At 57.4% G+C, this 27,798-nt stretch overlaps 1 protein-coding gene across 1 annotated transcript in view; it reads right to left on the minus strand.

The window, feature by feature from the left end:
• The window catches only part of LOC117643339 (cholecystokinin receptor type A-like), a 70,554-nt gene that overhangs the window by 16,449 nt on the left and 26,307 nt on the right, over positions 1 to 27,798 (minus strand). The window contains exons 2-8 of the mRNA XM_034382187.1: positions 24,237 to 24,351; positions 20,334 to 20,534; positions 19,665 to 19,850; positions 19,163 to 19,260; positions 18,857 to 18,989; positions 16,949 to 17,100; positions 1,823 to 2,058 (exon numbers count right to left, since the gene is read on the minus strand). Coding sequence (XP_034238078.1) covers positions 1,823 to 2,058; positions 16,949 to 17,100; positions 18,857 to 18,989; positions 19,163 to 19,260; positions 19,665 to 19,850; positions 20,334 to 20,534; positions 24,237 to 24,351 — 1,121 coding nt within the window. The remainder of the gene's footprint in view (positions 1 to 1,822; positions 2,059 to 16,948; positions 17,101 to 18,856; positions 18,990 to 19,162; positions 19,261 to 19,664; positions 19,851 to 20,333; positions 20,535 to 24,236; positions 24,352 to 27,798) is intronic.

Below are 27,798 nucleotides of genomic sequence, written 5' to 3' on the forward strand. Positions count from 1 at the left end.
CCCAATTCGATCGACGAAACCGCCCCCTTCGGCTGCTGTGATATACCGCCGGACTCTGTAACTTGAATCATCGCGCTGCACATTAATTGGGGCCCCGTAGTTTATTTGTTGTTTCAAGTGGAAAGTAGGGCGATCCGGGGCTGGGGGCATGAAAATGACAAAATGAGGGGTCGAGGTGGTTCCCCTCGGTGGTGGTTCGCCGTGGTTCCCGCTCCAGGCGCTGGTCGTTCCTTTTTTCGGGTCAGTGGGAGTGGCGGTCGCTGCTGATGGGCTGACACAACGTTTTACATGTTATTTTCTCTGACAAAGTTAATGGTGGGCTGGGTTGGGCAGACGCCGGCAGACGCACACTCAGCCGGCAGCATGTCGGGACACTCATCAGTGGCAAAATCTCGGGTGTCCCGGCTTTGACGCTGCTGTGAATACGGCCAACCGGGCAGCACGGAACATGATTTCAGAGGGACATTGATTTAAAAAAGACACTTGAATACCACACGTAATTAACATGTCACGCTTCGTTATCCTAATGCATCGTCTGGCTTCATGGACGTGGTAGCTAATGGAGAAGTTGCCCGCAGGAGCAGGAAACAAAAGTACTTCAATGGAGAGTCTGGGGTCCTGCAGCAGCGCGACCTGCCTAAATCGCGGTCAAACTTTTCCCCTCCGTGCCTCCGAGATGGGCTCCGGCCTTGGGGCTGCCGGATGCGAGGAGTACCCAGCGAAAATTGGCTCGCCGAGGCCGGGCGGGAATGCAGCATGATGAAAGGGCGACTAACCCTAACCATATGCCGCGGCGTGCCTCGGCGCCTCGGCCCTCAGCGTGCCGTGGTTCGGGAGCGAAGAGCCGCCGCACGCCGCCACCTTAATTACTTTACAAAACACATTCCGCTGCTGGCGGCGCGGCGGCGCGGTGCTCGTATCCCTTTTCCGAAGTTGGCCGCATGTCGCGCAGCCGCGATGCCGCACTGCCGCCCGCGACCTGCGGGCTGGCATCACCTTGCGAGGCCGGCCCGAGGCCGGGCCTGGGGCAAGAAGGCCTCGAATGGGCCCCGTTTATTACTCCTTGAAGGCGATGAGGACCTCGGCGGGTTCACGACCCACCGCCGCTTGTCTCATAACCGCCCCCCTCATGCGACACGACTCCATCGCCACGAGGCGTCGCAGCGCCACAGCGCCGCACTCATGACTAATTCCGGACAAAGGGGCGACGAGAGCCAAGGACCCCTCCCAGCAGCGGCAAGCGGCACCGGCAGGACAGACGCCAATTAAGACGCCAATTTTTGGCTGCAGGAAGGCCAGATGGCGCTGGCCTCGATAAACGGCACTTTGCCAGGGGCAGGGCCAGCCCCGACCGCCGGGACCGCCGCGAACCGGAGGGAGGGGAAGGAACGGCCACGCCAAGAAAATAGAATTCTTGTTCATACTCGGCGTATGGCTCTTGGCTTTTACGACGGCGTCGAATCGCAGTGCAGACGGCCGGTGGGGAGGGAGGCTGGTTGTCGAACCCGCGTCCCGCCGCGTCCCCCGGGACCTCTGAGCAGTCGGAGCGCAGCTCGTATACACGAAGGGGTGGCGCGCGAACAGCGGCGCTTGCTGGACGCCGCTCGAGGGGAGACCGACTGGACCGGGCCCGGAGGGGGCTGAATAGCTGCTTTGTTTTCTGTTACCAGCAGACCTTCGAAGAACCCAAAGGAGTGACTAAGTTATGACAAAAGCTGTAGTCTTCAACTCTCACTTACGAAGAATTTTGATCGATTTGAGCTAAGCATGAAAACTGTCCGTATCAAAGTACATAGTTGGGTGTGTTCAAAACACTCCTTACCTGCGGCAGTTGAACACCCCAAGGAAGGCCTGACGGAACTTTCTGTTCATGAAGCAGTACGTGATGGGGTTGCAGCACGAGGAGACGTAGGCCATGAGCTGGACCAGCGACACGCCGGTGGAGCCGACCCAGGCGTACACCTGCTCGGGGTTGAAGAGGTACCACGTGTTGAGCACGTGCAGGGGCGCCCAGCAGACGAAGAACTCGGCCACCACGACGAACAGCATGCGGATCACCTGCGCCAGAAGAACACAATTTCCGGTGAGGCGCGGCCTTCTCTGTGTCGCGGTAGATGAAGCGAGAATCCAATACCGGTCCCGTTTTCGGGTGCTATTGTCCAGCAGCCATTCATTATCACTGCCGCAAGACGTTCCATTTCCTGCAGCCTTTATTGCTCGTTCTGAGCGACCCCCTTTTCCTCGCGCTCTTCGGCTGCCTCGAGAGGCTGGCCACGGCGCGGCGCTATACAGCGCGATGCACCGAGTAGGATGGCTACAGGCTAAACATGGCGTCAAAACCCTCGGCACGCTCCGAGTGACTTCTTTGACAACTGTTGAGGCAGGGTTGCCTTAAACGGCGGGTGCTTCCCTCCGCCCGGAAGATTCGCGATTTGCGTGGGCCCTCGTGGAAGCGCCGGTTTCATTGAGGAGAACGGAGAACGGGAGCAGCGGCGGGAGCAAGTACCGAAGGCGGACTCTCCCCGTTCTTTTTACAGCCTGTATCACGGGTTGCAGCACCACCGAGGGAGTCCATTCACTGGCGGTGCCGTGCCGCGTCGGCAATCCGAGCGCGCGGCGCGCGGGGGTCAGGGGCACGGCCGGCACGGTCGGTACGCAGCGAGGGTGGCGTTTCAAGGCCAGAGTGACGACGCTGCAATGGAATCGAATTCTTGGCAGGACGCGCAAAAGGGCCAGGGAGCTGCGCTCAGTTAGAAATTGCTGTAAGTGAGCGACGGCATCCTCGCATACATCACCGCCAACCTTGCGAAACGACCTCACAGATTTTCGTCCCCTTCCCTCGGAGTGAAAAGGAGCCGCTTTGAATGGAAGGGCCGGGGCGTGAGGCGCGAAGCAGCACCGAAGGTCGTACTGCCTCTCTCGCACTCACGGGCGCATCGAGTAGGTGCGAGAGAGACAGAGCGGTGAAAACGAATCTCGGAATCAGTCTGCTGGCTGTGGGGGTTGAGGGCTGGGGACGCCTCTTCGCCACTCCTCATGGGCCGGGCCATGGCCAAGGCCATGCCGCCCTGCCTGCCGGGCCGCCTGTCGGGCTGCGGGACCGGCGGCAACCAGAGCCATACGTTCACGGTGATGGCGCGCACCGCCAGCACACTGTCATCTCAATCGCTGGCGCTTGGGCAGCCTAGGCAACCCAACACCGCTTGCTCCAGCCAAACTTTTGAGGGAAAATGCATATTCTCTGATGTTTTTCTCGGGGAAATTCTCGATTTTGTGAAACGATTTTGTCATCGGCGTCCCCGGGTGCGTCCGGTCCGTCCCCCTGTTGTTCCACTTCCGGTCACGCTTCGGGCCCACGTGTGGGTCGTCCGTCCCTCTCCATCCCGCTGACAAGGCAGGGACGCGTTTGATCGGCACTCACGACATCACCCTCGCTGGCCCCGGCGTCCGCTGGGGCCGCACACACTGATTCGGAACAGTGCCCCGTCTCTCCGGTCACTCAGACACCCTTGCACCCCGACAGAACGCCCCGTCTGTGTGAGGCAGACAGAGCGATGAGCGTTCGGAGCCAGCCAGGTGATGTGCAACTGAATAATGCACGGGTGGCGCCCCGATCCGACCGCCCCTCCCCCGCTCCATCACGGCACGGCAGAACTGGCGGGGCGGGCAGGACTCTGGCAGGGCTCGGGGGAAATGTCCAATACCTTTGCGGCCCGCAGAACTGGCACGATGCGACTTACAACCCCAGCCGGCACCGCGAGTCCCACCGCTGTCGGCTAGGATGCGGCGCGGAGAGCCTTCTAGAGTGCTACCACTTGTGACCTTTGCACGACATCGAAACCACATAGTACGGCCCACCAGGGCTTTTATTGGACAGCAAGGGAGGGTCGTTCTGCACCTGCGCTGGGAATGAGTCACGTGCTCACACACGTAGCTTTCTGGTTCAAGACTTCCCGACCCATATCCCCGACCCATTCTTCAAGGTAGCGTTCCGCATGTCGCGCAGTTTGCGAAACGACGAGCTCACCGCCGCCGAGCTCGCGGCACCCAGACAATGTCCCATTCAGCAGGCAGCTCTGTTCTTGCTGCGACTATGTGTGCGATGCGCGCCGGGCGGGGCTGCTTAGCGAACTAACTAAGTCTCTCTGTTTGGCCTGGCAGGTTTCGTCGGTCTAGTGTCACAAGATGCAAGCATCTTGGGAGCACATCTCGTTAGGCCATATCTTCTGCGTCAGGTGTTATGAGCATGAGCACATCAGGATAAAGGCTAGAAAAAGGTCACAAAACTAGTCTGGTCGAGTATCACTCGCAGTAGTCCGCATTGAAAGGCAGCCACCTCTGAGACGAAAAACAAGCCTACCACAAAAACTTCTAGTAAAGTTTTTGCGTGTTGTTGAACATTTACTACCGTAAATGCGTGGCTTAAAATGCCGGCGTTGTCCGGGCCTGTGTGTCGGACTAGGTTAGCGCACGGGCTGGGTCACGCAGGACGGGGCCTCTCTCCCGGTTCTTGCAGACGATGAATTAAATAAAGGGGCCTTGCTTGCGCTAGCTTGTGCTTGCACCCTTTAGCCCTTCCGGCGTACTTGTACCTCTACGCCAAAATGGCGCGGCTCGCAGGACAGCAACGCGGGGGTGGGCTCCCCAAGGTGGGCGCGATGGGTCGGGGCTGGGTGGGCGTGGGCCGTCAACCCCAAGAAAACGTTGGTTACAGAGACTGAAAGTCGTTTCCGGGAGGATGCCCTATGCGTGCTAGACAGGGCGACGGCAAGGACCCTTGGAGTCAGTCTGCTGGTCCGTAGTGCTGCGACACAGGGCTGCCGCGCTGGCTTCGCAGTGCCACACCCAGTCGGTGGAAGTGGGACCGCGTGGCGCCCCTGCAATTCAACAAGCGTCGCAGCAACGCAGCCTCAGCTGGTTCCGCCAAGGCTGGCTGTCATTAGTTAGTCGCGAGGCCTATAATTGGAACCTCCCAGCGAGGCGCCGTTCAGTTCAGCAACACACTGCGTCCTTATTCCGAACAAGGGCTTCACTGCGCGTCTCCGCGTGGCTCGCCTCCGGCCGGGTTGTTTGCATACGCCGACGGGCACGCCGTGGGCACAGCAACACAGCGACACAGCATTCTCTAGCCTCTGGAAATAGCGTGGTGCCTTCCACCCGCCCCCTCTCCACCCGGAGGGAAGGGAGTCCGCTGTTGCATTCTTTTCCCTTGCAAGCAGGAGCGGCTTTGCTTCATGCCAAAACTCGCCCTCCTTGATGACGACGGAAAAAAAATCGATCGTGCATGCTGGCGCAGCGCCAGACTGCCAGGCTGGCGGAGAACGACGTCCGGGTCGGACACGGGCCGCACTAAATGCCAGAGCAAACCGTGACGGTGCGCGAGGGGGAGTGAGGGAGAGTGAGGGGTAGCGGGGGCCAACGAGACCCTGTCTTGGCCCGGGAGGGCTGGCGGGACCAAGCCGAGCCTGAGCCTGGTACGCGGGGCCCGGGGATTCATCCGCTGTATGAAGAAGATTGAAGGTCGAGACGGCCGTACCACCAGATTGAACGCATTTGTGTCCCCGAAGGAACGAAAAACTGAGGGTTAAAAAGAGATGTGGGTCCCAGCCAACCACTGGCCAACGTTTACGAAGCACTGAAAGATCAACGAGACAAGGATGCCTCGGAAAAGCGGTACAGAATATATGGACAAGGAATAACGGTCGCAAGCTTTACTACCCCCGCATGACACCACGAGACATTTTTGAGCTTGTTTGTGTTCAGTACTGTGTGCATTAAAAAGGGTTTTTGTGAATCGACGTGTCCGCTCGTTTTAAAACAAGAAAAAGCTGTCCGTCGACACCACAGCCACTCCCCCGTCTGGCTTTATCTTCCTTCGGAATCAATAGTGATTGTTATTAATTATACGCTGTGCCTCGCTCCGAGCTCCATGGAATGGAGGGACCAGTAGGGACGGGAGAGAGGGGGAGCGCCGTTCGCGCAACGACAGCCTAAAGAGGCAGCCGCCGCCGGCCAGACTGTAACTAGAATTTAATTTTGTTCTGATCCAATTTAGAGGCGGCGGCGGGCCGTCTGGAGCCGTCTGGAGTCGTTCGGGTTCGGCCTTGGGCACCACGCGTGGCGCGTGGCTTCGAGTCTCGCTTCGAGTGGACAGGAGCTTTCGGCTGCCTGCCGTCGGCACTGCTGCACCCCGAGGGCCCCTCGCGTGTGTTGCGCGCCAGCTGGCTCGGCGGTCGGGCGGTCTGGGGCTCCCCATGGGACTGGCAGGGGGCAAGGGCCTCGCGTCAAAGTCGTGCAGTATCGTGCCCTCAGGCCCTGGCCTCAGGCCATGCGCTCTACGCCGTGACCCCTGCCCTGTCCCCAACCCTCTTAGTCCCCGCACCCTATCACTAAAACTGCAGACTGACTCCGAAGAAAAAACAGAAAAATTCGTTAGTCTGGCTCTGCCGCAGTGAGTGGTCGTCCCGAACGGGTGCAAGAGAGAAAAAGAGAGATACGAAGGGACGCTCTTGTTGTTCTCAGAACAATATCCGATTTGTGCAGCCAATATACTCACGGTTCACTGCGCGTCGAATTTACATTTTCATCCTGCAACACCCGATCCTGGTTGTTGTTTTTGTTATCGCCGGTACGAAAGCAGAGACTGTGCAAAGGGAATGCAGGCGCTAAAGAGGAGAGAAAGAGAGAAAGGGACACGAGTGAGCGTCAGGCTGGACTGCGGACGGCATAACGAGGACTACCACAGGCAGGGCAAGACGCAACGCAGTCCTCGGCTGCCGCAAAGCTCCGCTTTTAGCTTGGCCGCAGAGTCGTGTCGTCGCCGCCCTCGTCACGAGTAGTCGCAGCTAGCGCCTTAATGGGCGCATTAACGCGCCTGGGCCCAGCTGGGGCACACACGGTGCCAGCCTTGGCTTGCGTGTCCCAGTGTGGGGGACTGTGTTCTCTGGAATATGTAGTGCGGTGAGGTCGGTGTCTCAAGGGGAATAAGGGACGTATGGCCGCAGAGAGAGAGAGAGAGAGGCAAAGAGAAAGAGGGAGAATGTAATGAGGCCTCAAAGAAGCAAGATGTGGTGGAGTAAGACCACTGGCAGGGCCCTGTGTCAGAACCGCGGTTTGAATATTTACACTGAGCGGGATAAGTGGGGGTCAACATTCCAGGGACGTCGCGTGTGTTTATGTATGCGCGCGAGGCGTGCGAAGGGGAGGGGGACAAAGTTGGTGTTGTGCCTTGTTGACCCACGTGCTGCAGACAGACTTTGCACTGCCCTGGGCTTTGTGCGTGGGCGCGTGGGCGTGTGGGTGCGTCATGATTTTCGCCGCCCTCTTCAACGAGGACCGTCCGTCCAAAGGAGACGGGGGACTATCGTGAAGCCAGGCAGGCAGTCAGGGTGGAGCGGCAATCAAAGACGGATTATGGCAGTTCATCGGACACGTCAAGCCGCTATCTCCTCTTGACCACAGCCCTGCCGGCCCCGCCCCCGCCGCCCCTGCCGCCGCTGCCAGGTCAACGGACGCGCCGACAAAACGGCCCACCGAGGGGAGTGAAAGGATGAAAGGCCTCTAATCCACGAGGCTCGCGGAGGGGTCGAGGAAAAAGCGCTCTGGCACACATTCGCAATGGACGCGGGTTCAACTGCCGGCAAGCGCGTCCAACAGCGCCGTCTTTATGCAGAGGTCGACGGAGGAGACCCGCAAGTCACAAAGCGGCGCTGCGCGCGGCTCCAGCGCGGCTCCAGCACAAGCCGATCATCAACCCCACGCCTCGCGCCACGCACACAGAGGCACACTCACGCAGACTTAACCCTCCGAAGAGGATTGCACTGTAATCTGATCGCGGCAGAGATCGGCGGCGGGTTATGCGGACCATGAGGGGCCTCTCTGTCGAGGGTGGGCCAGGCTGCAGAGGCACTCAGCCCTACCGCAGCCCAAAATCGGATTCGCCTTTTAGAACGGACAGATCGCAGTCCGCATGATGGATTATTAAGATGAACGTGAAAATGCTGGGGGGAAAGAATGGAGAATTGAAGGTTGAAGGGATATCCGGATCCTCCGGCAGGTAGGGCGTTTGCAGTGGATATAAGACCTCTGGCTGGCTGGAGCATGATCCACCCTTCTGGAGGTCCGCAGCTAACGCGGACCCGCCTCGGGCCCGGAGGAGGAGCAGGACGCAGGGAAGAAAGGCTGTTGTGTAATTACAAGCCCTTTGTCTCGGGCCATCTTTGCCTGGAAGAGACAGGGCAGGTTCCGCGTCACGGGCTCACGCGCCCGGGGGCAAATCAATGTAAATTGAGCAGATTTACAAAAGCACGCTGTCAAGGTCTTTGTGAGCAGGGTCAGCGCCGGCGGGATGACATTTCGACAGGCAAGTAGAAAGTACATGTTTTCTGAGCAGGAATGAACAATTCATACGGTCGACCCTTGGTTTGTGCCTCGTTTTCGCCTCCTGATAAATGTTCCGGTTGGTCAGACCACCAGGTAGTAATTACCTTTGATTTTTGTCATCAACCTCGCCCGACAGGATGGACAAAAATCGTGACGGATTTTGAGAAACTCTCTCGGCAAAGGCCGTGAATAACGCGCAAGAGTAGGCCGTGATTTAATTAATTTTGCTGAAACATGCCGCACGCCTCCGGGGCGCTGGGGGCATGAGTAAGTTGGAGGGTGGTCAGTATCATCAACACCAGGATGTGAAACCGACCGGATAGGGAAACTTTGGATCCACGCCACGACGTGTCTAGTTCACAAGTTTTGGTCAGCTGAAGGGGAGGGGTGTGGGGGTGGAATTGGAGTGAAACCGGCGCAGGGGAGGGCCTGCCGGCCTGCCGCAGAGCAGACAGCATGTGAGCGTTGGAACTTTGTGCCACCCTCGGCATTACAAACACACAAGCAGCGGCACAATAAGACTGGGGCAGGGTCCTGTTTTGCGATGGATTTGCTGCTGTTGCGTATAACCCGAGGCCTACGACTCATGGTGCATGTGTGTGGGTGTTTTTTTTTGTGAGGGAGAGTGAGCTTGGGTCCTGGGGCAGGTCTAGGGCACGAAGCTTAACAATAACAAACAGAATATATACTCTGTGTGCCCAGTAAGGTGAAGCGACGGTGAGCAGAGGCGTGGGGACGCGGGGATTGTCTCGATATCCACTCCTGCGTTCACCAACATTTGGCTTAGGAGCATAAACAAGTGGTACACTGAAAGGGAAAAGATTTTTGTTGGCCCAAGGCAAGAGAAGGCGAGGCTTTTCCGAAAATAAAATGCTCTGCTTTCCAATACAACTGATTATTATCGATGATGATTGACACCATGACAAAACATTCAGGTTGGGTCCAAAAATGATGTAGGCTTCTGTATACACACCGACTTTGAACATAAGATGCATTTCTACCACTAGGGGTACGCGCCGTTTAGTGTGGGCGCGTAGTGTGGCTGAGCGATACGAATTTGTGCACTTCGGACTTTGCTTAAGTAGACGAAATGTGCAGCTTGTGGGCTCATATTGAGTGGGGGAAATGTAGGTCTGGGGTATAAATGGAAGTGATTTTCGTTAACAGCACACACAAAACTGTTGGGATCAACGTCAAACTCGATTTTAAAATTTTGGTCCAAAATTGGTCAAAATTCGGTAATGCGTGAGTCTGGGAAAAATTTGGAAGTCATTTTTGAGTTCAGCACACCAAAAACTGCAGGAAACAATATAAAACTCGATTTGAAAATTTTGGTCAAAAATTACCTAATTTGAGATGAAAATATAAGTCTGGAGTCGAAATGGAGGTGATTTTCGTTATCAGCACACAAAAATCTGTTAGGATCAACATCAAACTCAATACAAAAATTTTGGTCCAAATTTGGTCAAAATTTGCTAAAGCGTGAGTCTGGGAAAAATTTGGAACTTATTTTTGAGTTCAGCTCATCAAACACTGTAGGAAACAATATAAAACTCGACCTGAAAATTTTGGTCCAAAATGACCTAATTTAAGATGAAAATATAAGTCTGGAGTAGAAATGGAAGTGGTTTTCATAATCAGCACTCCAAAAACTCCAAGAATCAATATGAGACTTGATTGAAAAATATTGATATCAAATTGATCAATAATTGGTAAAGAATGGGTCTGGGTTGGTCTTCATGGATCACCCTTTGTCGTCACCAATACCCTGATGCCACACCAATGCGATTTTTTCAGTCGAGTAACATTCCATTGCCAGCATAGAATCGCTTAATTGGCTACTCGTCTGCTTGAGTCACTATTAGATGTATGTTTTTCTTCCAACTCATGAATTCACAAATTTATTAGTTATATTTGAGAAGCCTTTTGTCATTATTTTATTTTAAACCAGTGAATTAAACAACATAGACTGGAATATGTAATCATAGTTTATATTAAGTTACTCAGTTTAGGGCAGGCTGATCTGAAGCATTCGACGGAGAACAAATTTTGTCAAATTCAGTGAATCGTCTCATGAAGTCAAGTGCAGAGGCCACTTGTTGCTCAATACGCCAACATAATTTACCTTATTCATGCCTCGTGATATTTTGTCTCTAGAGTAAAAGAATACAGTGCTTGTATTCAGAGAGCCAGCTTTAAAACCATTACCAATACTTAGTTCCAGTTGTCGGACAGAAGCTTTGGTGAAGAGAAAAGAATCGTCTCATTAAATGCAATTACAAAGTCACCCACCGCTCAAAACCTGAATCGTCTCATTGAACCCAATATCAGTTCAAAATCTGTTAGCACAAAATATATGGATTATTTATTGCACCAATTACATCTATTTATGGATTCTTTTAATCAATAGATGTTGGTACTAAAATATTTATGTTAGCTTGCAGCATTGCAATAGAATGTCATTTCCCGAGACAAACCAAGACAATTAACTAGTCTTCAAATTTCAACAGAAGTTATTCATGCATTTACCTGATTTGATTTACTATCAAATTTAAAAATAAGGATAGTACCAGAGAGAATAAAATCAGCAGATGCACACAAAGGCAAAGAAAACATTCTATTTACAATCCACACCTACACTCACAGTGCACTGACCTGAAGGATGATTCCCCTGTGACGGGGGAGGGGGGAGAGGGGAACGAAACACGCAAACCATTCTCACATTCAGTTTTCGTATTTGCCTCTGTTGACACTCCGGAAGGGTTTCATTCATTCTCGAATGTTAAAAAACTATCTCAGTACCTATTTGAGAACCCCTTTGCTCTTTAGTTTGTTTATTTGCATAAGTGCCGTCCCGTCTTGCAGACGGCTTGCAAGCGCGGCAGCCGGTATGAGAAATTCGTCAGCCGCACGATGCTACCAACCTAACCACGCTAATTACCTAGTTCAAAACGATGTTTTGAATATTTCAAACGATGATAATCGTTAATCTGAGATAAACTCCCCCTGTAGGATGTTTAGGAGACATCAGGTGTGAAATTTGGATACTATTCGTTCAGTAGTTGCTGAGAAACGTGAGTGATTACATACAGACGGACAGACAGACTCACGACCAGTCGGTTTTTGGTGCGCCCTAACACGGCATGGGCTTCGCTATCGCTCAGCCAAAAAAGCAGTGTGGTGCATTTGTGATGATTGTAATCAACGAGGTAAGCGGAGTGGGTGACCTTGAGAGGCACACGACGTGTCGTTGACCGCGTCGTGCCAACAATCGCACCCCCAGCGGCAACCTGAGAACATTGTGTAACGCGCCCGGGGCGGTGAGGGGAAAAACAGGGGCCGGTGCCAGCGAGCCCCATCGCCCTTAACTGTCTGCTCCAGCAGCACCGGTTCGCGCGGGACAAAATGTGCACTCGATTTGATGCCCCTCCCCCTTTCCCACCGCCAAGGCCAAACGGTCCCAAAGGACGTCCCAGTGCAGGGCTCTGTGGGCATTGTGTGCCGCGACCTGTCCACCCCGACACCGTCCCCGCCCTTTCAAGGGGCCCCTCGCTCGCGCCCCACTGACCGCATGGAGACCGCCGCAGCGCGCCGTGCCGGTGTGACCTCGACGCCACCTACGAAATTCGGAACCCAGGAAAGGGCCTTACCTGGACCCCATTTTTGGTCGGCTGGCATGTACACTTCTAAAAGCGACCAGCGTTTATGAGAATCTGTTGCTCAAAATTGTTCCAGCGGTAAACTGCTTGTTTTCAGCAGCGCGAGTAAAACAGGATCACTCAGGATCAGTCGTAAGACGGAAGCGCGTCCAAGTACGCCCTCCCCTAACCCTACGCTCCCCCTTCCTTTGCACAGGGTTCCACTTGCCGCCTTATGGCGTTTCCGGGCGTGAGCTGAACGGAACAAGTTTGCTCTTTAACTCTCCAAAGTTACTCTTTGCTCCAAGAGGGATTCAACTGTCAGATCATCAAGGTTCTTTCTTGCACATAATTATGCACGCTTAGCGGCAGAGGTGGGATTAAACGGACCCTGGAGTCAGTGGTGTACTTTCAGGAAGACTACGAAGCCTTTCTGTGAAGGACTGGCCTGGGAAGTGTTTCAGTACTCACCGGCTGTGGCTACACTCTGCACATGTCTTTGAGAGCCATGAAAATGGTGCGCTGCACGAGACACGGCTAGCGGTGTAGCGCTGCCTTGCCCAAGTCTCGCCTCAGGGCGACACGATGGTGCCGTCCGCCCTCGACCCGCCTCGCGTTTCCGGAGGGGAAACGGTCTCGCTGCCTTGGAAAAGGGGTGGGGGGCGATCTCCACGGGACAAAGGGACAAAGGAATATGGGACAGTAACGATACCCCTCGTGTGTCGTGGCGTCCATGGCCTTGGCCTTGGACAAACACGCCGGGCATCATTGCGGGTCCGTGAGGAGACATCACTGATGTGCTAAGCGGCGGTTGGGGATGTGCGGTTCCACTCCCCCCCCCCCACACACACACACACACTCACTCACTCCGCGGCCAGCAGCCACCGCTCTGGCGGTTCATTATCGTGTTTGACGGTGGGCAGGCGAGGAAGGAAACGCTCTGGGCGGCCGAATTTGAGCAAAAAGGGCCAACGGGTGGGTGGACAAAGGGCAGTTCAATCAGCCACACGCCCTTTCAGGGTGAAGGTACAAAGAAAGTGGGGAAGTGGCTCGCCGAGCGCACATGGCGTGAATAATTAACCCCTCGCACATGCCGAGCTGGAGAGAGAGAGAGAGAGAGAGAGAGAGAGAGAGAGAGAAAGAGAGGGGGCGAGGCGAGGGCGACGATAAACATTCGCTAACGAGACTCCGTCGAGGCTGACCCGAAGCAGCGGCCCTGTCTGGCCGACTCTCGGCCGTTCCGGCTGGCAAGGGCTGGAAGGGCCTAGCGGGCTTGCCAGTGTGTGCGCGCGCGCGTGCGTGTTTGTGTACGTATGTGAGTGTGTATGAGTGTGTGTGTGCTCAAATTAAGGCCAAGAAAGGCGCGCGCCGCATTCGCTGGCTCGGCCAGCTGTGCTGCTGGCCTATAGGCGGGTGAGAGGAGGCGGCGGGCAGAGGAGGGCGTGATTCGCAGAGCAAGCAGCGGCCCAGCGCTGGGGCAGGACTTAAGGGGGCGTTATCGAGTTAACGTTGAGGGCGGGTTGGCCGGAAATACACAGGTCGGACTGACGCTGCACTGCGATTGCTATCCGGGATTCCAGGTCAGAGTTAAAGACGGGATGTGTGAACGGTGGCGGCGCAGCTGCGCTCTGCCAACAGAAGCGAAAGAGTTGATGCAAATTTAAAGCCGTTCATCGCGGATGAATCGACACGACTCTCTCTCTCTCGGCGGACTTGCTTTTGTGTGACGCGTTGTCGCGTGTTGCCCGTCGCGGCGTGACGGTCGGGCGGCGGCTACGCGAGCATTTCGCAAAACAACGGGGGGATGCCCGCAGCGGCCACAATGGACACGCGGGAAATCCACTGCTCCATTGGCAGCGTAAAATAGCGGTCCGGCTTGATTCTCTCTCTCCAAAGCCGGACAGGTGGCCGCAGGGTTTTGCTGTTTTTTTGTGGTGGTCCGGGTGGAACGCGACTTGCGCTCGCCCTCCCCGCCCTCGCCGCGGCGTTTCGTATTGGGGAACCCATTGCAGTTGGAGCGGCGGACCGGAAAAAGAGGGCGGAGACCACTAAATAGGGTCCCGCCGTGCCCTCATTGGATTTCAGGAATCCGTGTCTAAACGACCGGAGAGAGAGGGAACGGACGGACCAGGAAAAGGAGGCGGGGGTGCCACTCAAGTGTCAAACCAGCCGGTGCCCACAGAATCTCGCCTATTCCCTCTGAATTTCCTTGCGGCGTGCACCGCGCAAAAATACGTGTTTACCGTCGTGCACGAGGCTGTGCCTTTGCATCTGTTAGCAGGCACTCCCGGCGAACCCGCAAACAGCGTGCGGCTTCTCGGGAGGGGGTGCAGCGAGATGAACAAGGTACAAAGGATGCGAAAGGAAAACAGTGTCGAAGGGCCGGAGGGGTCGGTGTCCGCTTCAGCGCGGTGGGGCCGCGGTGCGCGAGCCAAGCTCTGATTCCGAAGGATTGTACCTCTGTCTCTCTCGCTCTCATGGAGCATGTGCTAGGGGTGTGAGAGAGACGGAGCGATGAAACCATCCTTCGGAGTCGGGCGGCACGGCCAGCCGCCCTAATCGGTTTGCACCGCCGCACAGACATCCCCATCCCGCGGGTGGCAGGCAGGCACGCTGCCAAAGGCGTGGCCCAGGCGTGGTCTGGGACCACCGAGGGCCGGACGGTGGAGCCGAGAAAAGAGGCAAGCGGGCGAAGGCTCGATCAGTGGCGGCGTCTGTTGGCCCTGCAAAGCTCCCTCCTGACAGAAGACTCATTCCGAGGAGTGCCGGGGCGCCCCGTCTCCCTCGCACCCTCGCGGGACGGCGCGGGGTGCGGGTGAGACGGAGGAGGCGCTACCAGGACGGACACAAAAGGAGCCGCCCCGCCGGTCGGCCGCACCGCAAAAATGTGATGGAGGAGGAAGCGGCGTGGGGAGTGCCAGGGAGTGAGTGCATTGGGGCTTTGGCGGGGGCGTTGCACCCCGCGATAAGCCCCACGCTACCCCCCCCCCCCAAACCGTTTTCTTTCCTGTCGCCACTATCCCCGGCTGGCTCGTCTTCGCCGGGCCCTTGGTGGGGCCCTTGGCCGGGCCTTCGCGCATTATCGCCGTGGGGCCACCGGGGGGTCAGAGGCCCCGTCAGTGAAGCGAACCATGTGGAGTCAAAGCCCGACGCAATTGGTTTGGCGGAATACTGAGCGCCTCCTTTTGTTTCCAGTGTTTACCATGTTTTCCCCAAGGACGGAAAAAGTTTTGAGGCTGGAGGCCCGCTGCTTAGCTCCCTGGCTTCTCAGTGTGGGACGCCAGCGGAGCGCCAGGTGGATGAGGAGCGAGAGAGCCACCCGTGGGGGAAGACCCGCTGTTTCTCTGGATAACCAAGCGGCCAAGGCGGTTTGCGGCGAATTACTTTTCTTTTTTCCTGTTCAACTCGTCACTACAGGCGACTGCCGCCTCACGCCGACGGGATGTGCGGGGCAAGTCTTTACATCCGCGATCACTTATTCATGCTGCCTTGGCTATTTATTTTGAGGCGTGCTGTTGTTGTTCGTGCTGTTGTTATGAAACAGTGGCTGGCTGAGGGCTTGATGGAGTGCCGCGACACTGTACATGAGGAGGTGCCACGTGTGCCTTTGAATAATATATCGCGGTGGCCTTGGCTGTCGGTGCCACTTGCAGTCCCTTTCCGCCACTTACTCGAGGTGTCATTTGGAGAGAGACAGAGATAGAGAATGCACAGTCGCGCAGCCATTCGCGCAGTCTGGTTGAAGCAGAGCCTGCGTAATCTCCCCCGTATTGTGTGTACTGTACTGCACTGTCTACTACCAGCACGGCGCCAGCGCTATCTAGATGTCTCACGGTAAGGGCCGGGTCGGCCCTATTTGTGGCACCGAACTTCCGGGGAGAATCCGATCGACTAGCGATGCGGTACCGAGGGGTTAGAAGGGTGCTTCGGCTCCGGGCAGAAGAGATGATAAGCTGATAGAGGAACATATCCACCCTTACACGCACTTGAGATTCAAGAGCTGCACCCGTGTCGCTGCGCACCCTTTCCGAATCACGTGTTCCAGCGACTCACTTCGAACCCTTTTTCTCCCTGCCTGAGTGCGGTCTTGTTTCGAAACAACCAAGCTTTCTCTCTCTTTATCCAGGCTTCATCTTTTTTGCGCTTCCAACTTTTGACATTCGGGCTGTTCCGCTCCAGAATTCATGTCCCCTCCATTTCTGGCATGTCCCCAGCGACCGCAACCCCGGAGCCACGCGAGGGCGCGCTGCGGGCTGGGAGTCGCTCGTGCCTCGCACCTACACGGCCTGCCACCAGTGCGAGGCAGACGGTGCGACGAAAGCGACTCTCGGATCCAGTCTCAATACCTCGGCGCGGTAAGGCAACCACTGGGCTCGTGCGTGCCATCGTCGTGCTTGCTGGGCCGTGCTGGAATGTGTCCGGTGTGGGGGACGGGGGTGTGTGGGTGAGAATCCGTCAGCGAACTGCTCAGTCGGACCGGGGAGCATATCTATTGAAAGCCAACACGTAGTCCGTGAAGGGTGTGAAGGTTGCCGCCCGGGCCGTGTCACCCACAGCAGCGCGGCCCCACCCCACCTCATCGCACACACCCACACTCTCTCCCCGCCGGGAGGAAGGTGGCCCGAAGTCCGCAGATATTGCCCTGTCATGCCGGTCGCCATGGCAGCGGCCCGCGGCGGTCGCAGACGGCAGGAAGGAGCGATGGTTCTCCTTCTCTGGCGTGGCCCGCTTGGCCTGGTTGGCCCAGTCGGCCCGCAGGCGGAAACTACACTCGCTGAAACTCGCTGCACTCCGCACAGTGCCATATATTTCCTAGCCGTGGTCGTGTGCTCAACAACCCGACACCCCACTTCTAGTCGAGCTGCTCATCTCATTGGATGGAGCCTCGTCTCCAGCGGCCACCGAAGTGACCTTGGCAATAGACTCACCTTCTTCTTGGCCTCGATGCTCTTGTCCATGTAGTTGGAGCGGATGGCGTGCCTGGCGAGTGGGCACACAGGCACGCCCACGGCGGAGGCCAGGGGCTCTCCGTCCTGCGCCTGGTTGCACGCCTGCCCGTGCATCAGCGGGGACTCGGGCTCTGCGAACACAGCGTCAGCTGTCACGTTTCCCGCCCTGCTGTTCGCAGCTTGCAAAAAAATTAGGATCCAAACTGGGTGAATTCAAAGACGAGATAAACGCCGAGGAGCAAACGACTTCCTCAGACGCACGCGCAGCGAGAATGAACGAAAGTTTTTCCGCCTTTTGAAGGACTTCTTTTGGAGGGCCCTTTGTGCGCTAGAGGGTGAAGGAAGCAGACCCCGCGGAGGGAAAAAAGTTTTTAGAGCTGCGATGTGGCGCAAAAGAGAGATAAGCAATAAGCATCATGAGCGCTGCCGGCGTGAAGAAAAGAGAGGCAAGTGAGATTAAAGTTCCTGCCCTGGTGGAAGCTGTTCCGGCACCTCACCCACCGTCCGCGGCCCGCGGCCCACACATCGGGGCAAGGCCAAGGCCGGCCAAGGCCACGGCCGGGGGGAGCTGCCTGCCCTGCCAGCCTGCGGTTACTGACGGAGTGATGCGGGGGATGCTAGTGCCAGCCTCACTCCCAGAGCGTCGGAAGTGGCACGGTCAAAACACTTACTTAACTCGGCCCAGGTTAAAGATTTAAAGCTACATCAACTGATTTCTCTGCCTTGTTAAAATGGGTCCATTGCCGATTTTCGAGAAACAAGCATTCAAATTGTGACAGACTTTTTGGATGAAAATACTTCGGGTTACTCAAGTTAACTGCCAAAGAAACGTCCCACGTTCGTCCAAAGCGCGGCCTCCTCAAGGCAGCCGAAAAAAAAGTTTTCTGTTTAAATATTAAAATCAAATCTTGGGCGTGCCCGTGCCACTCGTGTACCGCAGAGGAGGGGGCGGTCCTCCACTGGAGACCTCCCTGGTACAGCCTCGGGGAGACGGCCTATCTATTAAGGGGAATGGAGTTTTGCGCATGTCTTACCCCGAGGAAGAAAAACGTCCAGTAAGCTTATGCGCACAGATCCCGCGCCTCTCCGGTGACAGGGCAGCCAGATGGAGGTCCATCCAGCCCCTTCGGGCTTCTGCGGAGGCCGCGTCGCTAGGGTGTTCCCGAAGGAAAGCTGTATTCAACTTCGGGCTGGATGGACACGGACGTGATGAAGGAACTGTAAAGGAGTGCGCTGAAACCCCAGGTTCAAGAACCTGCCGCGACCGCAAAAGGGAAGCCAGCGAGCCATTTAGTGAAAAGGGAACCGGGAGCTGCCTCTCTCGCAGTGATTTAGCTTGGCGCAGGCCTTTGGGAAAGATTTCACCTCGTGGTAAACACGTTGGCCGCCAAGTCAGCGCTGAGCCATGGCGGAGCCCAGTCGTCCATCTCGTCCGAAAATTGGATCCGGTCGGGTTGAATGCGCCGACCAGCGTCATGCTGATGCCTCGCCGCCTGAAATCTCCGGAGAGGAGAGCTTGCCGCCTTGGAGAGGCTAATCTGCCCCCTCTGGGGCTTGCCCAGGGCCTGCCGCGCTGCCACGCTGTGAAACTAATTGGAGACCCGGACACCACGGTGCCGCATCCGGTCAGGTGCGCAGAGGCAAGGTGCCGGATGCGCTGTCTCCGTCTCACCTGCAGCGTCAGTGCGAGAGAGACAGAGGCTCTTGGCAAGAGCTGGTGCTGCCACCTAGCGCCTGGCGGTCAAATCAAGCAAAGCGGGTGGACCTTTCCCCGCCTGGTCAGGGCATCTCTCCATCCCAATCTTCGATGCCGCGAGCAGTGTGTGAAAAGCGGGGCAACCAATCTCCGAAATGGCGTTGCTGGCGTCAGCGGGAAGGTGGACTCACCTAGCGTGTGCAGATGCATGTGCTGCAGCTGGTGCAGTTGACGCTGCAGCTGGCTGGGGTCGGCCAGGGTGGTGCCGTTGGTGGGCGGCCGCAGCACGCCTGAGGCGCCGGCCGGGCTGCCCGTGCGCCGTGCCTGGACAAGCAAGGGGTCAATGTCTCAACCACATGCCTCGCCGCACCCCGCCAGAGTCTGCCCCTCACCTTGCGCAGCCACATCTTGAAGGTGTCGGAGCGCCTCTTGGGCCCCGTCGTCGGCGTCCTGGTCGTGCCGGCCCTGCCCGTCCGGGACGGCGCCGCGTTCCACACGCGCGTCGCGGCGCCGCCGTTGGCGTGCGAGTGCAGGGGCAGCATGTGGTCCATCACGTCCGCGGACACGGGCGAGGGCACGCCCAGCGCCATGGCCACTGCAAGGCAACCGAAAGGCAACGGAACGCGTCAGCACTGGAAGGGAAAACGACCGGAACCCGGCGACCGGGACTAGTTCGGAGGGATCCGGGGTAATGATTGGTTTGCTTGTCATCCCGGAGCAGGCCGAGGGTCATCAAAATTAATCCACCCATCGGCTGGCGCTGAATCAACTAGTTGTGCCCCCTCCACGCTTTTACAACACGCGAAATGTTTTATCCGTCGCGAGCCCCACCCCCGGACACGCGCCTCCTATCGTAAACGTTTATTTCATAGCGAGGAGGGTCGTGCACCAGCGCGCCAGAGACCAAAGGCCCAATACAATTCGTCGAAAGTGTGTGCCACTTTCATAGTCCTTTTCATTTTACGTCACAAAAAGTTATTTGTATTTTTTTGGCCTTACCCGGCTGCTTGCAGGACGAAGAGTGCCGTATTTCCCGGCGCAGGCCGCGCCACAGCTTGGACACGATGAGCAGGTAGGCGAGGCTCATGATGAGCAGCGGCACGAGCAGCAGCATGGCGTCCAGGAACAGGTTGTAGATGCGCTCCGACCCCAGCGAGCTCCACTCCTCGCGACACTTGTGTCGCCCTGGAACACCAGCCAAGGCCGCGGCGGCCGTGCCCCGGATCAAATTAGAGCAGCACTTTGGAAAAAGTTTGGAGGGGCCGCGTCTGGGAATAGGGGGAGCGGGGGCAGCGGCGGCGTTGTGCACACAGGCAAGTTGCTTTGTCGCTCCGTCCCTCTCGCACCCCTACGGGACGATCCGGGAGTGCGAGAGAGGCAGAGCGACGAGGTGGTGTTCGGAATGAGCCTGCTGCGCAGTGTTCATTAACGCTGTCATTGACGGCGCACGCATGCCCACGTACTTGTCATGCGACATGCGCGCTAGCGGGAAGGGCGGGCTGTGAGTGGGAGCGAGAGAGGGCGGGACAGGGAAGGAGTGAGAGCGCCTGCGAGGTAGGCAGCCCCGCGCGCAGCACGCACGCGTGCCATGCGGGCTGGCCTACCTCGGCGATCGCAGGCGCTCTTCCCTAAAAGACTGAATCGGAAAAAGCTGTCCGTGCGACTCACCCGTATTCTGCATGGCCTTGAGCCGCGACACGACCAGGATGGGGGCGTTCCACAGGCAGGACGCCGTCCACACCACGGCGATCATCTTGTAGGCGTGGAACTGGGTCTGCCAGCGGCGTGACTTGAGCGGCCGGCAGATGGCGAAGTAGCGCTCCAGCGAGATGGCCACCAGCGTCCACACGCCCACGGACACCGACACAGCTGTGGACACAACGGGGTGGGTAAACATTGTTTGTGTCACCATGTAGAAACGTGTTTCTACATCGCGGCGTGTGTGCGTGGGCGTGCATGCATGTGTGTGTGTGTGTACATGAAGCACGAAGCGCCCTCGCGTCGAAAGGTGACGGGCCTGCTTTTAGTAACATGCGTCACAGCAGACACAGCTGGAGCAAAGACACTGCACAGCGGGACGGTGCCGCCCGTTGTAAAGGTGTCGCAGTGCCAGGTTTGAGTGAGCATTCTACGACGTCAGACTTCCTATCAGCAGAGAAATCTCGTTCTATTTCCCCTCCATTATTTCTTGAAATCACTCCGTAATCCGCTCGCTGATCCCTTCCTCGAGGGCCGCCCCATTCCTGTGGGCAAGGCGTCCTTGGCCCTCGGCAGGCGGCTGTTCCGGGCCGCAAATTAGGGGCGCTAAAAGGCGGCCGGATCTTCGGCCGACTGGTGTTGACGCGGCCATCCCGCGGCCTGGAGTGGAGGGGGCTCTTGGGGGCCCGCAGGGCACGGCACCGTAAGGCACGCGTAGGACGCGCGTCCGAACTGGGTTGCCTTAGCCGAAGCCCATTAGCCGTACTGACGTATCCTTTGCAGTGTAGGACCAAAGAAGTCGATACATGGAGGACGCGAGCCCCAGACCCAGCGCCGGGCCCAGCCAATTATGAAGCGGTCGACCCGGCCATTGTGGCACCCCGCTCCAGTGGCTGGACTCCATCGGCTGGACTCCAGTGGCTGGACTCCAGACCTTGCATCGGTGTGGTTCTGCGCGGTCCCGCTTGGTCCAGGCGGCAATATCCGTTCTGAGGCACCAGGGGCCGCCAGGGGCCCCTTCACGAGCATAGGGGAGGGGAGGGAGACGCTTGGAGCAGGCCGCGCTCGGTGCGGCGCTGGGTGGTCAGGGCCGGCCCTCCGGGGACGACCAAAACGAACGCCTGCCCCGTCGCCTTGGCCCTTTTCCTGGCACCAGGACCCCACTGCAGGGCCCCACTGCCCTACAGAGCGACCGGGGCACGCCGGGGCACCTGGGAGGACATCCCTCGGCCCATCCCCCATCCCACCCACAGCTTTTTGTTGCATGCCAGCGTTGTTCTCTTTGTGCGAGCGGACAGGCACCGAGCCTTCCGCCTTTCTCAACCGCCACGTCACACACCCACCACTCTCCCCTGAAACCTGAGACCCCCGCCACCGCGTGGGCTGAAAATCGTTCCTGATTGTCCTCGAGGTCTTGCGCGTGCGGCGCGTGCGCGGTCAGTGGTGTGCTTCCGCGAAAGTGTTCATTAGACTTGACACCGGGTGCTGTAAGTGGGTCTGGAAGTGGCATGAACCAGAGGCCTCTGGGGTGCTTCTAGAGCTGAGCAGCGCTCTTCCAGCCCCTCCAGCACTGCCCGCGCCTCTTTCCCAACTCGGCCGGCAGGGCGGCGCGGAGGCACCACTCCGAGTTGCGGCCGCGCACTTGACCCGCCATCGGCCGGCCCACCGGCCAGCCCACCGCCAGCCCACCGCGGCACTCGTCCCCACCACTTCGGGGGTCGCGCTCCGCCCGCGCACTACCCACTACGTCTTCGAACCCGCTGCCACTCGCCCCGCACATCGGTCGACGGGCGGAGGCGGGCGGACGTTCTGCCGGAGACGGTAAAATCAAAGGCGCCGCGCGTGAGAGCAAAGGCGTGGCCCGAGGCACCGCCAATATTTTTGTAGAAATTAGTTGTCTCTGAGACCTTGGGGCTCGCTGCCCTTGAAGTAAAACGACCCCCGGCAATTTTCTTTTTTTGTAAGGGCCAATTTTATTGAGCGCCGCCGCCTTCACACACACACAGCTTAATCCGCGTGTCCTTGTGCGACTGCCCAGACTGGCTGGGGGCTATTAGTCTTTGTTTGTTCACCCTTCACTCCATCGGGCCCGACAGATTTTGCACGCTCGAACCCACCCAGCTAAAAGTCACATACTTCTGAGCACTTAATATATTCATAGTAGGATTTCTGTCCTTGAAAGGGCCCGTTTGCTATGCTAATATTTTTGCAGATACAATTTTATTTTGTTTTCTTCAATTTCATCCCTCTGTCGGCACTGCTTTAAGAGTGTCGATGTCGAGCTGCGGGCGTTCCGTTTTAGGCTTGGCAAAATGGGCCGCGGCCCGGATGCCGGCTGTAAAAGAGAGACGACCCCCCAACAAGCCCGCTACTGCGAGGCACTATATTCCGGCAGGCAGAGCGAGGCAGAGCGACGCGGGGCGAGGCAAAGCGTCCAGTTTCCTTCACTTGAAAAGCGGGCCTCAGTACTTTCAGAAAAAAATACAGAAAAGAACGTTGAAAAACGGCGCTTCCTAAATGGCAAAAAAGAAGAAAACAACTTGAGCAAAATCGGCTTTGTCTAGACGATGACCGCACCTACCGCACCAATCCTCGGCCGAGAGCGAGAACCTCGCTTCAGGCGAAGCGGCTACAGGGCCGCGCGATGAAGTTTCGGCATAATGGCCGAGGACGGGCAACTTTCGTAAAGGGGATTAACTTAACTCTTCTGTGGAAACCGGAAACGGTGAGACAATGCGCTAACTACACCTCGCCGCCCGCGTCCCGGAACGCTCCAGAGTTTGCGATGCTCTGCATGGCGTGGTCCGTGCCGCCAGACGCCTGCCCTGCTCACCGATTCCGATGGTCGTCGCAGTGTCTCTCTCACGCTTTCAAGGCGTCCTGCAGGCGCAAGAGCGACAGAACGATGATAAGGAATCGCGGAATCAGTGTGCTGGCAGTTCTGGCCGTCGTCACGCCAGAAAACCGAAAGCGACGCGGAATCGATGCACAATGGACGTCGATCATCGCCCATTTCCCTCACGTTTGCTGCCAAAGTGGCGCTGCCCTGAATTTGGGCCGCTCGATGGTGTGAGTCGCGTTACGTCCCGGTGGCGCGGGCACTGGCTGTCGTCTGGACATTCAGTGGTTGGGAGGACAAGGACCGACGGACGGACACACGAGTCGCCGAGGGCTGATTTAGTCGGGTAGTGGAAAGTGATGGCACCTGCGCCATGCCTGCGGCCGGGCCGGCCGAGGGTGGGCTGCCTGGGCAGGGGGTTCCAACTTACTGAAGTGAAGGCATTAACGCGACGGGGCCCACGCTGCCCACCAACGGGTGCACGGTTCGATAGGAGCAAACGAAGCCTTTCAGCCATTGCGAGGTGAATCAGTTGACCTGCCTCTAAGTTGACTCTCCCATTCATTCCTAGTCCAGAATTAATATTCGCAGGCAACGCACAGCATGGTAGCACCATAATGGAACGGACAGTATCGAATGGAAACGTGTGCAGGGAGGCGGTGCGCTGCAGCTTGGTCGCAGCCACCGCAGTGAAAATGGACATGCCACTAGCAGCACATGGCAGCTTGCATTGCGGAACTTCAAAAGCTGTCGGCCGCAGCGGCAATGCCTGTTTTTACGGCGCGCCGCCGGAAATGGCTGGCAAATGCCAGAATTGAGCATCTGGCCGCAGCCAATGTCAGCAGACGGTTTCCAGAGTTTCTGCATTATTTTTTCTCGGTCCCTCCGGGATCACTTTGATGAAAACGTCTGCGAGGCCCGGCCCCTGCGTCCCCTTCTTGTCGTCGCTGCCAACTCGAGGTGGGGGGTGGAGTGTGAAGCGGCGCGGTGACTGTGCCTAAGTCCTGCCCCGGTTCTGCGGCCCGGTTCCTCACCTTGAAAATAGGGGATTAGCTTGCACATGGCGGCGCCGAACACGAAGTTCTTGAGCAGCTGTCCCAACAGGGTGAAGGGCATGCAGAAGACGCCGAGCAGCAGGTCGGACACCGCCTGCAAGCACACAAGGGAAAAACAATTAATGCCTGGGTGCCACTTAGCTGAGCACACTTACTATTCTGGGAAACCGGAGGTCCTCGGGCAAGTGCGTCCCGAATGGTTTCAAAGCTTCGTCGGCTTTCCAGCTGCTTCGTTTTAATGAGAAGTCAAATTTGCACCGCGTAGCTGTGGGTAACAAAATGGAGAGAGGAAGAGTTTAATCGAGGAAACTTCAATGTTTTCCCAGAGGAAATAATCTGTTGGGGGCGGAGCATTTCCCTTCGTTAGATCCCCGAAAATCCGTCAAATGAATTTTCGCAGTCGTCTCAAGTGTAGGCTCAAGAAATCATGACTCGGGTCGGCCGCTGTGCCCCGCGGGCCCAGGGGATGGAGCGGCGAGAGCGGAGGCCCGGCATTCGCGCCAAACGAAGGGATCAACAAGCTCCGGCTCCTCCGGCTTCAGGGATCCAACTCAGCTCTGTTTTTCTGTTTCCCGGGGCCTGACTGGGGCCCGGCTGGGGCCCGGGGGCCCGGGGGCCCGCGGCACGCCGGATGCGATTCGCTGCCCTGTTGATTGAGCTCCACACCGGTTTCGTGCGGCCGCCAGTCGAGTAATGTTGTTTGTATCAACAAAACTCAAAACTCGATACCGACAATAACACGAATAGGTTGTCTTGAATAATATTGACGGGCTAAAGTTCTCGTGTCGTTTTCAGCCTAGCCCGGCCCGACGTGGCAAGGCTGTGGGTTCCATAATTTCAGAGGAGACACACTCCAGAGGCTCACGTTGTGAAACCCTTGCCTGGGAAATTGCTCGGGACTGTCTGCCATCTGGACCCCAGCCCCAGCATCACAGCGGGCCTTTGGAGTGACTCGAAGGACGCAGGTCCTCCGACGTGTGAGCACAGCCAGGCACAGCCAGAGGGGCTCCACGTGAGTGAGCGCAGCACTGACCAACCGAGCTGGACCAATAGTGCGACACCACAGCAGCCGGCTGCAGCCGGGTGACACGTTCTGGCAAAGCATCGACCGGAAGGCTTGGTAGCAGACTGATTGTGTGGGACGCCCTCTCTCTCGCACCCACGGGACGCCTAGGACAGCGTTTCTCAACCTTTCTCGACTCGCGACCCCAAATTTGTAGCCAAAAATTTCCGCGACCCCAGGAAAAGTTTCGTGACCCCACGGGACCCCTCCTTTAGCATGCCACTGCGTCTGATCCGAGGCGGGCATTTTGCTCCCTCAACGGGCAATTGGTCTTTGGACCTTCCTTTAGCATGCCTCTGTTACGGAGTGCGATTATCAGTCTTAGTTTGGGAGCAGTATTGTCTCAAAGTTGGCCAAAACGCTCAGAAATGTCTTTAAAAAATCATGTTTTGGGTCGATTTTAAGCAGCCACTGCGTCTGATCCGAGGCGGGCATTTTGCTCCCTCAACGGGCAATTGTTCTTTGGACCTTCCTTTAGCATGCCCCTGTTACGGAATGCGATTATCAGTCTTAGTTTGGGAGCAGTATTGTCTCAAAGTTGACCAAAACAGGCACAACGATTTTTCAAAGACATTACTGAGCGTTTCGGCCAACTTTGAGACAATACTGCTCCCAAACTAAGACTGATAATCACACTCCGTAACAAAGGCATGCTAAAAGAAGGTCCAAAGACCAATTGCCCGTTGAAGGAGGATGAAATACCGCCTCGGGTCAGACGCAGTGGCTGCTTAAAATAGGCCCAAAACACGATTTTTCAAAGACATTTCTGACCGTTTTGGTAAACTTTGAGACAATACTGCTCCCAAACTAAGACTGATAATCACACTCCGTAACAAAGGCATGCGAAAGGAAGGTTCAAAGACCAATTGCCGGTTGAGGGAGCAAAATGCCCGCCTCGGATCAGACGCAGTGGCTGCTTAAAATCGGCCCAAAACACGACCCCAGCTACCTCGCCGCGACCCCTTAAAATTTTGTCGCGACCCCACTTGGGGTCGCGACCCTAAGGTTGAGAACCACTGGCCTAGGAGGCAAGGAGTGAGAGAGATGACGGCCACACTGCTCGGACGGCGCGGACGGCGCGGGCTGCTGAGCCGTTGTTTGCGAGGGGGCGAGGGTGCAGCCTGCCCCTCCCCTCCCCCGCCGGCATGGCGCGCCAGCGCTCCCGGGGGAAGTCATCAACAACGGCAGCTGTCGAGAGTGAAATTACGCGAGTCGCGGGCCGAAAAAGAGGAGAGAGGAAGAGACACGGAACAATGAATCCCATTGCCGCTCCGACGAGAGGCAAAATAGACAGCCATCCACTCCACATGTGCCGCCCCTGCCACTCCACTGCTACCACTTTGTTTCAGTCATTGTTGCAAGGCTTGATGAAAAAGCCCGGGCGTGCGAAGGTACGGAGAACTTTTCCAGTCCAGAGAGTTGACGCTCCCCGATGCAACATAGTGTCTGTTGCATTCAAATAATTCTCGGCAAGTAAACGGGAGCGGAGGGTGAAAGACGCCCACCCAGTCAGTGTCGCCGTCAGCGAGTACAGTAGCGCGGAGAGGAGGCACGCTCGTAAACCAGACGCCGCATCCAGGCCGCGGGCCAAGGGGCAATCCCGTGCAGTGTAAACCTGTTGATTGGGAGCAGGCCAGTTTGCCGAGTTACTCGCGCGCGCGCACACACACACACACACACACACACACGCGCGCGCACCCTCCGGTTTACTTGGAGAGCAGCACAGCTGGGCTAATCGCGGTCGTGTCGAGGTGGTGTGGGTGCAACCCCGTGGTTAAAGCACTCATTTTCGGCGTCCCTTGAGTCACAGGTGAGCACGCACCCAGAGCGCGCGTCCCGAATTCGGCCACGGACTGGTTGGAGACGCCACGCCATCGTCACGCCCGAGCACGAGGGAGAGGAGAGGAGTGGCGCAGCAGAGCGGCCGACCACAAGCCGGGCAAGTGGACGCGGCGACGACAAACGACCCATGGGGACGGGGTCGCCCAGCTGTACCTTGCCCTTGGCCCTGAAAGGGCGTGGCGGGGCGTGGTGGGGGCGGGGCGCTGGGGCGTGGCGAGGTGCGGCGGAGCGTGGCGGGCCAGCTGCTGCAAGCGCCACCAGGACCGCCAGGGGAACGGAGCGGAACGGATGGCCGTCCTCAGCCACCGCGCTAGCGCGCTAGTCCGGCCCTCCCCCACCCCCTCCCTCCGATCACAGAGGGGCACTGCTCCGTTTGAATACGAAACAAGCAGCAAGCAGCCCGCCCCGCCCACCCGCCCAGCGTCCGCTAGCCGCTCCGCCGCCTTTGTGTTCGCAGTCTGTCGCCGAGGAGCCCAGGACTCCTCTTCTCCGCCGGGGCCGGGGCACCACCAGGGTGAGTCTGGGGCACTGGGGCGTCAAGCTGCCCCCGCTAAACGCCAAACTGGGCGTCACGGCTGTCACTGGACGCCGAGACTTCCCCGCGGACACCGCAACAAATCGTCCATCACTGTCGAC

This window comes from Thrips palmi, unplaced genomic scaffold, assembly GCF_012932325.1.
Source record: "Thrips palmi isolate BJ-2018 unplaced genomic scaffold, TpBJ-2018v1 HiC_scaffold_1, whole genome shotgun sequence".
Taxonomy (NCBI): Eukaryota; Metazoa; Arthropoda; class Insecta; order Thysanoptera; family Thripidae; genus Thrips; species Thrips palmi.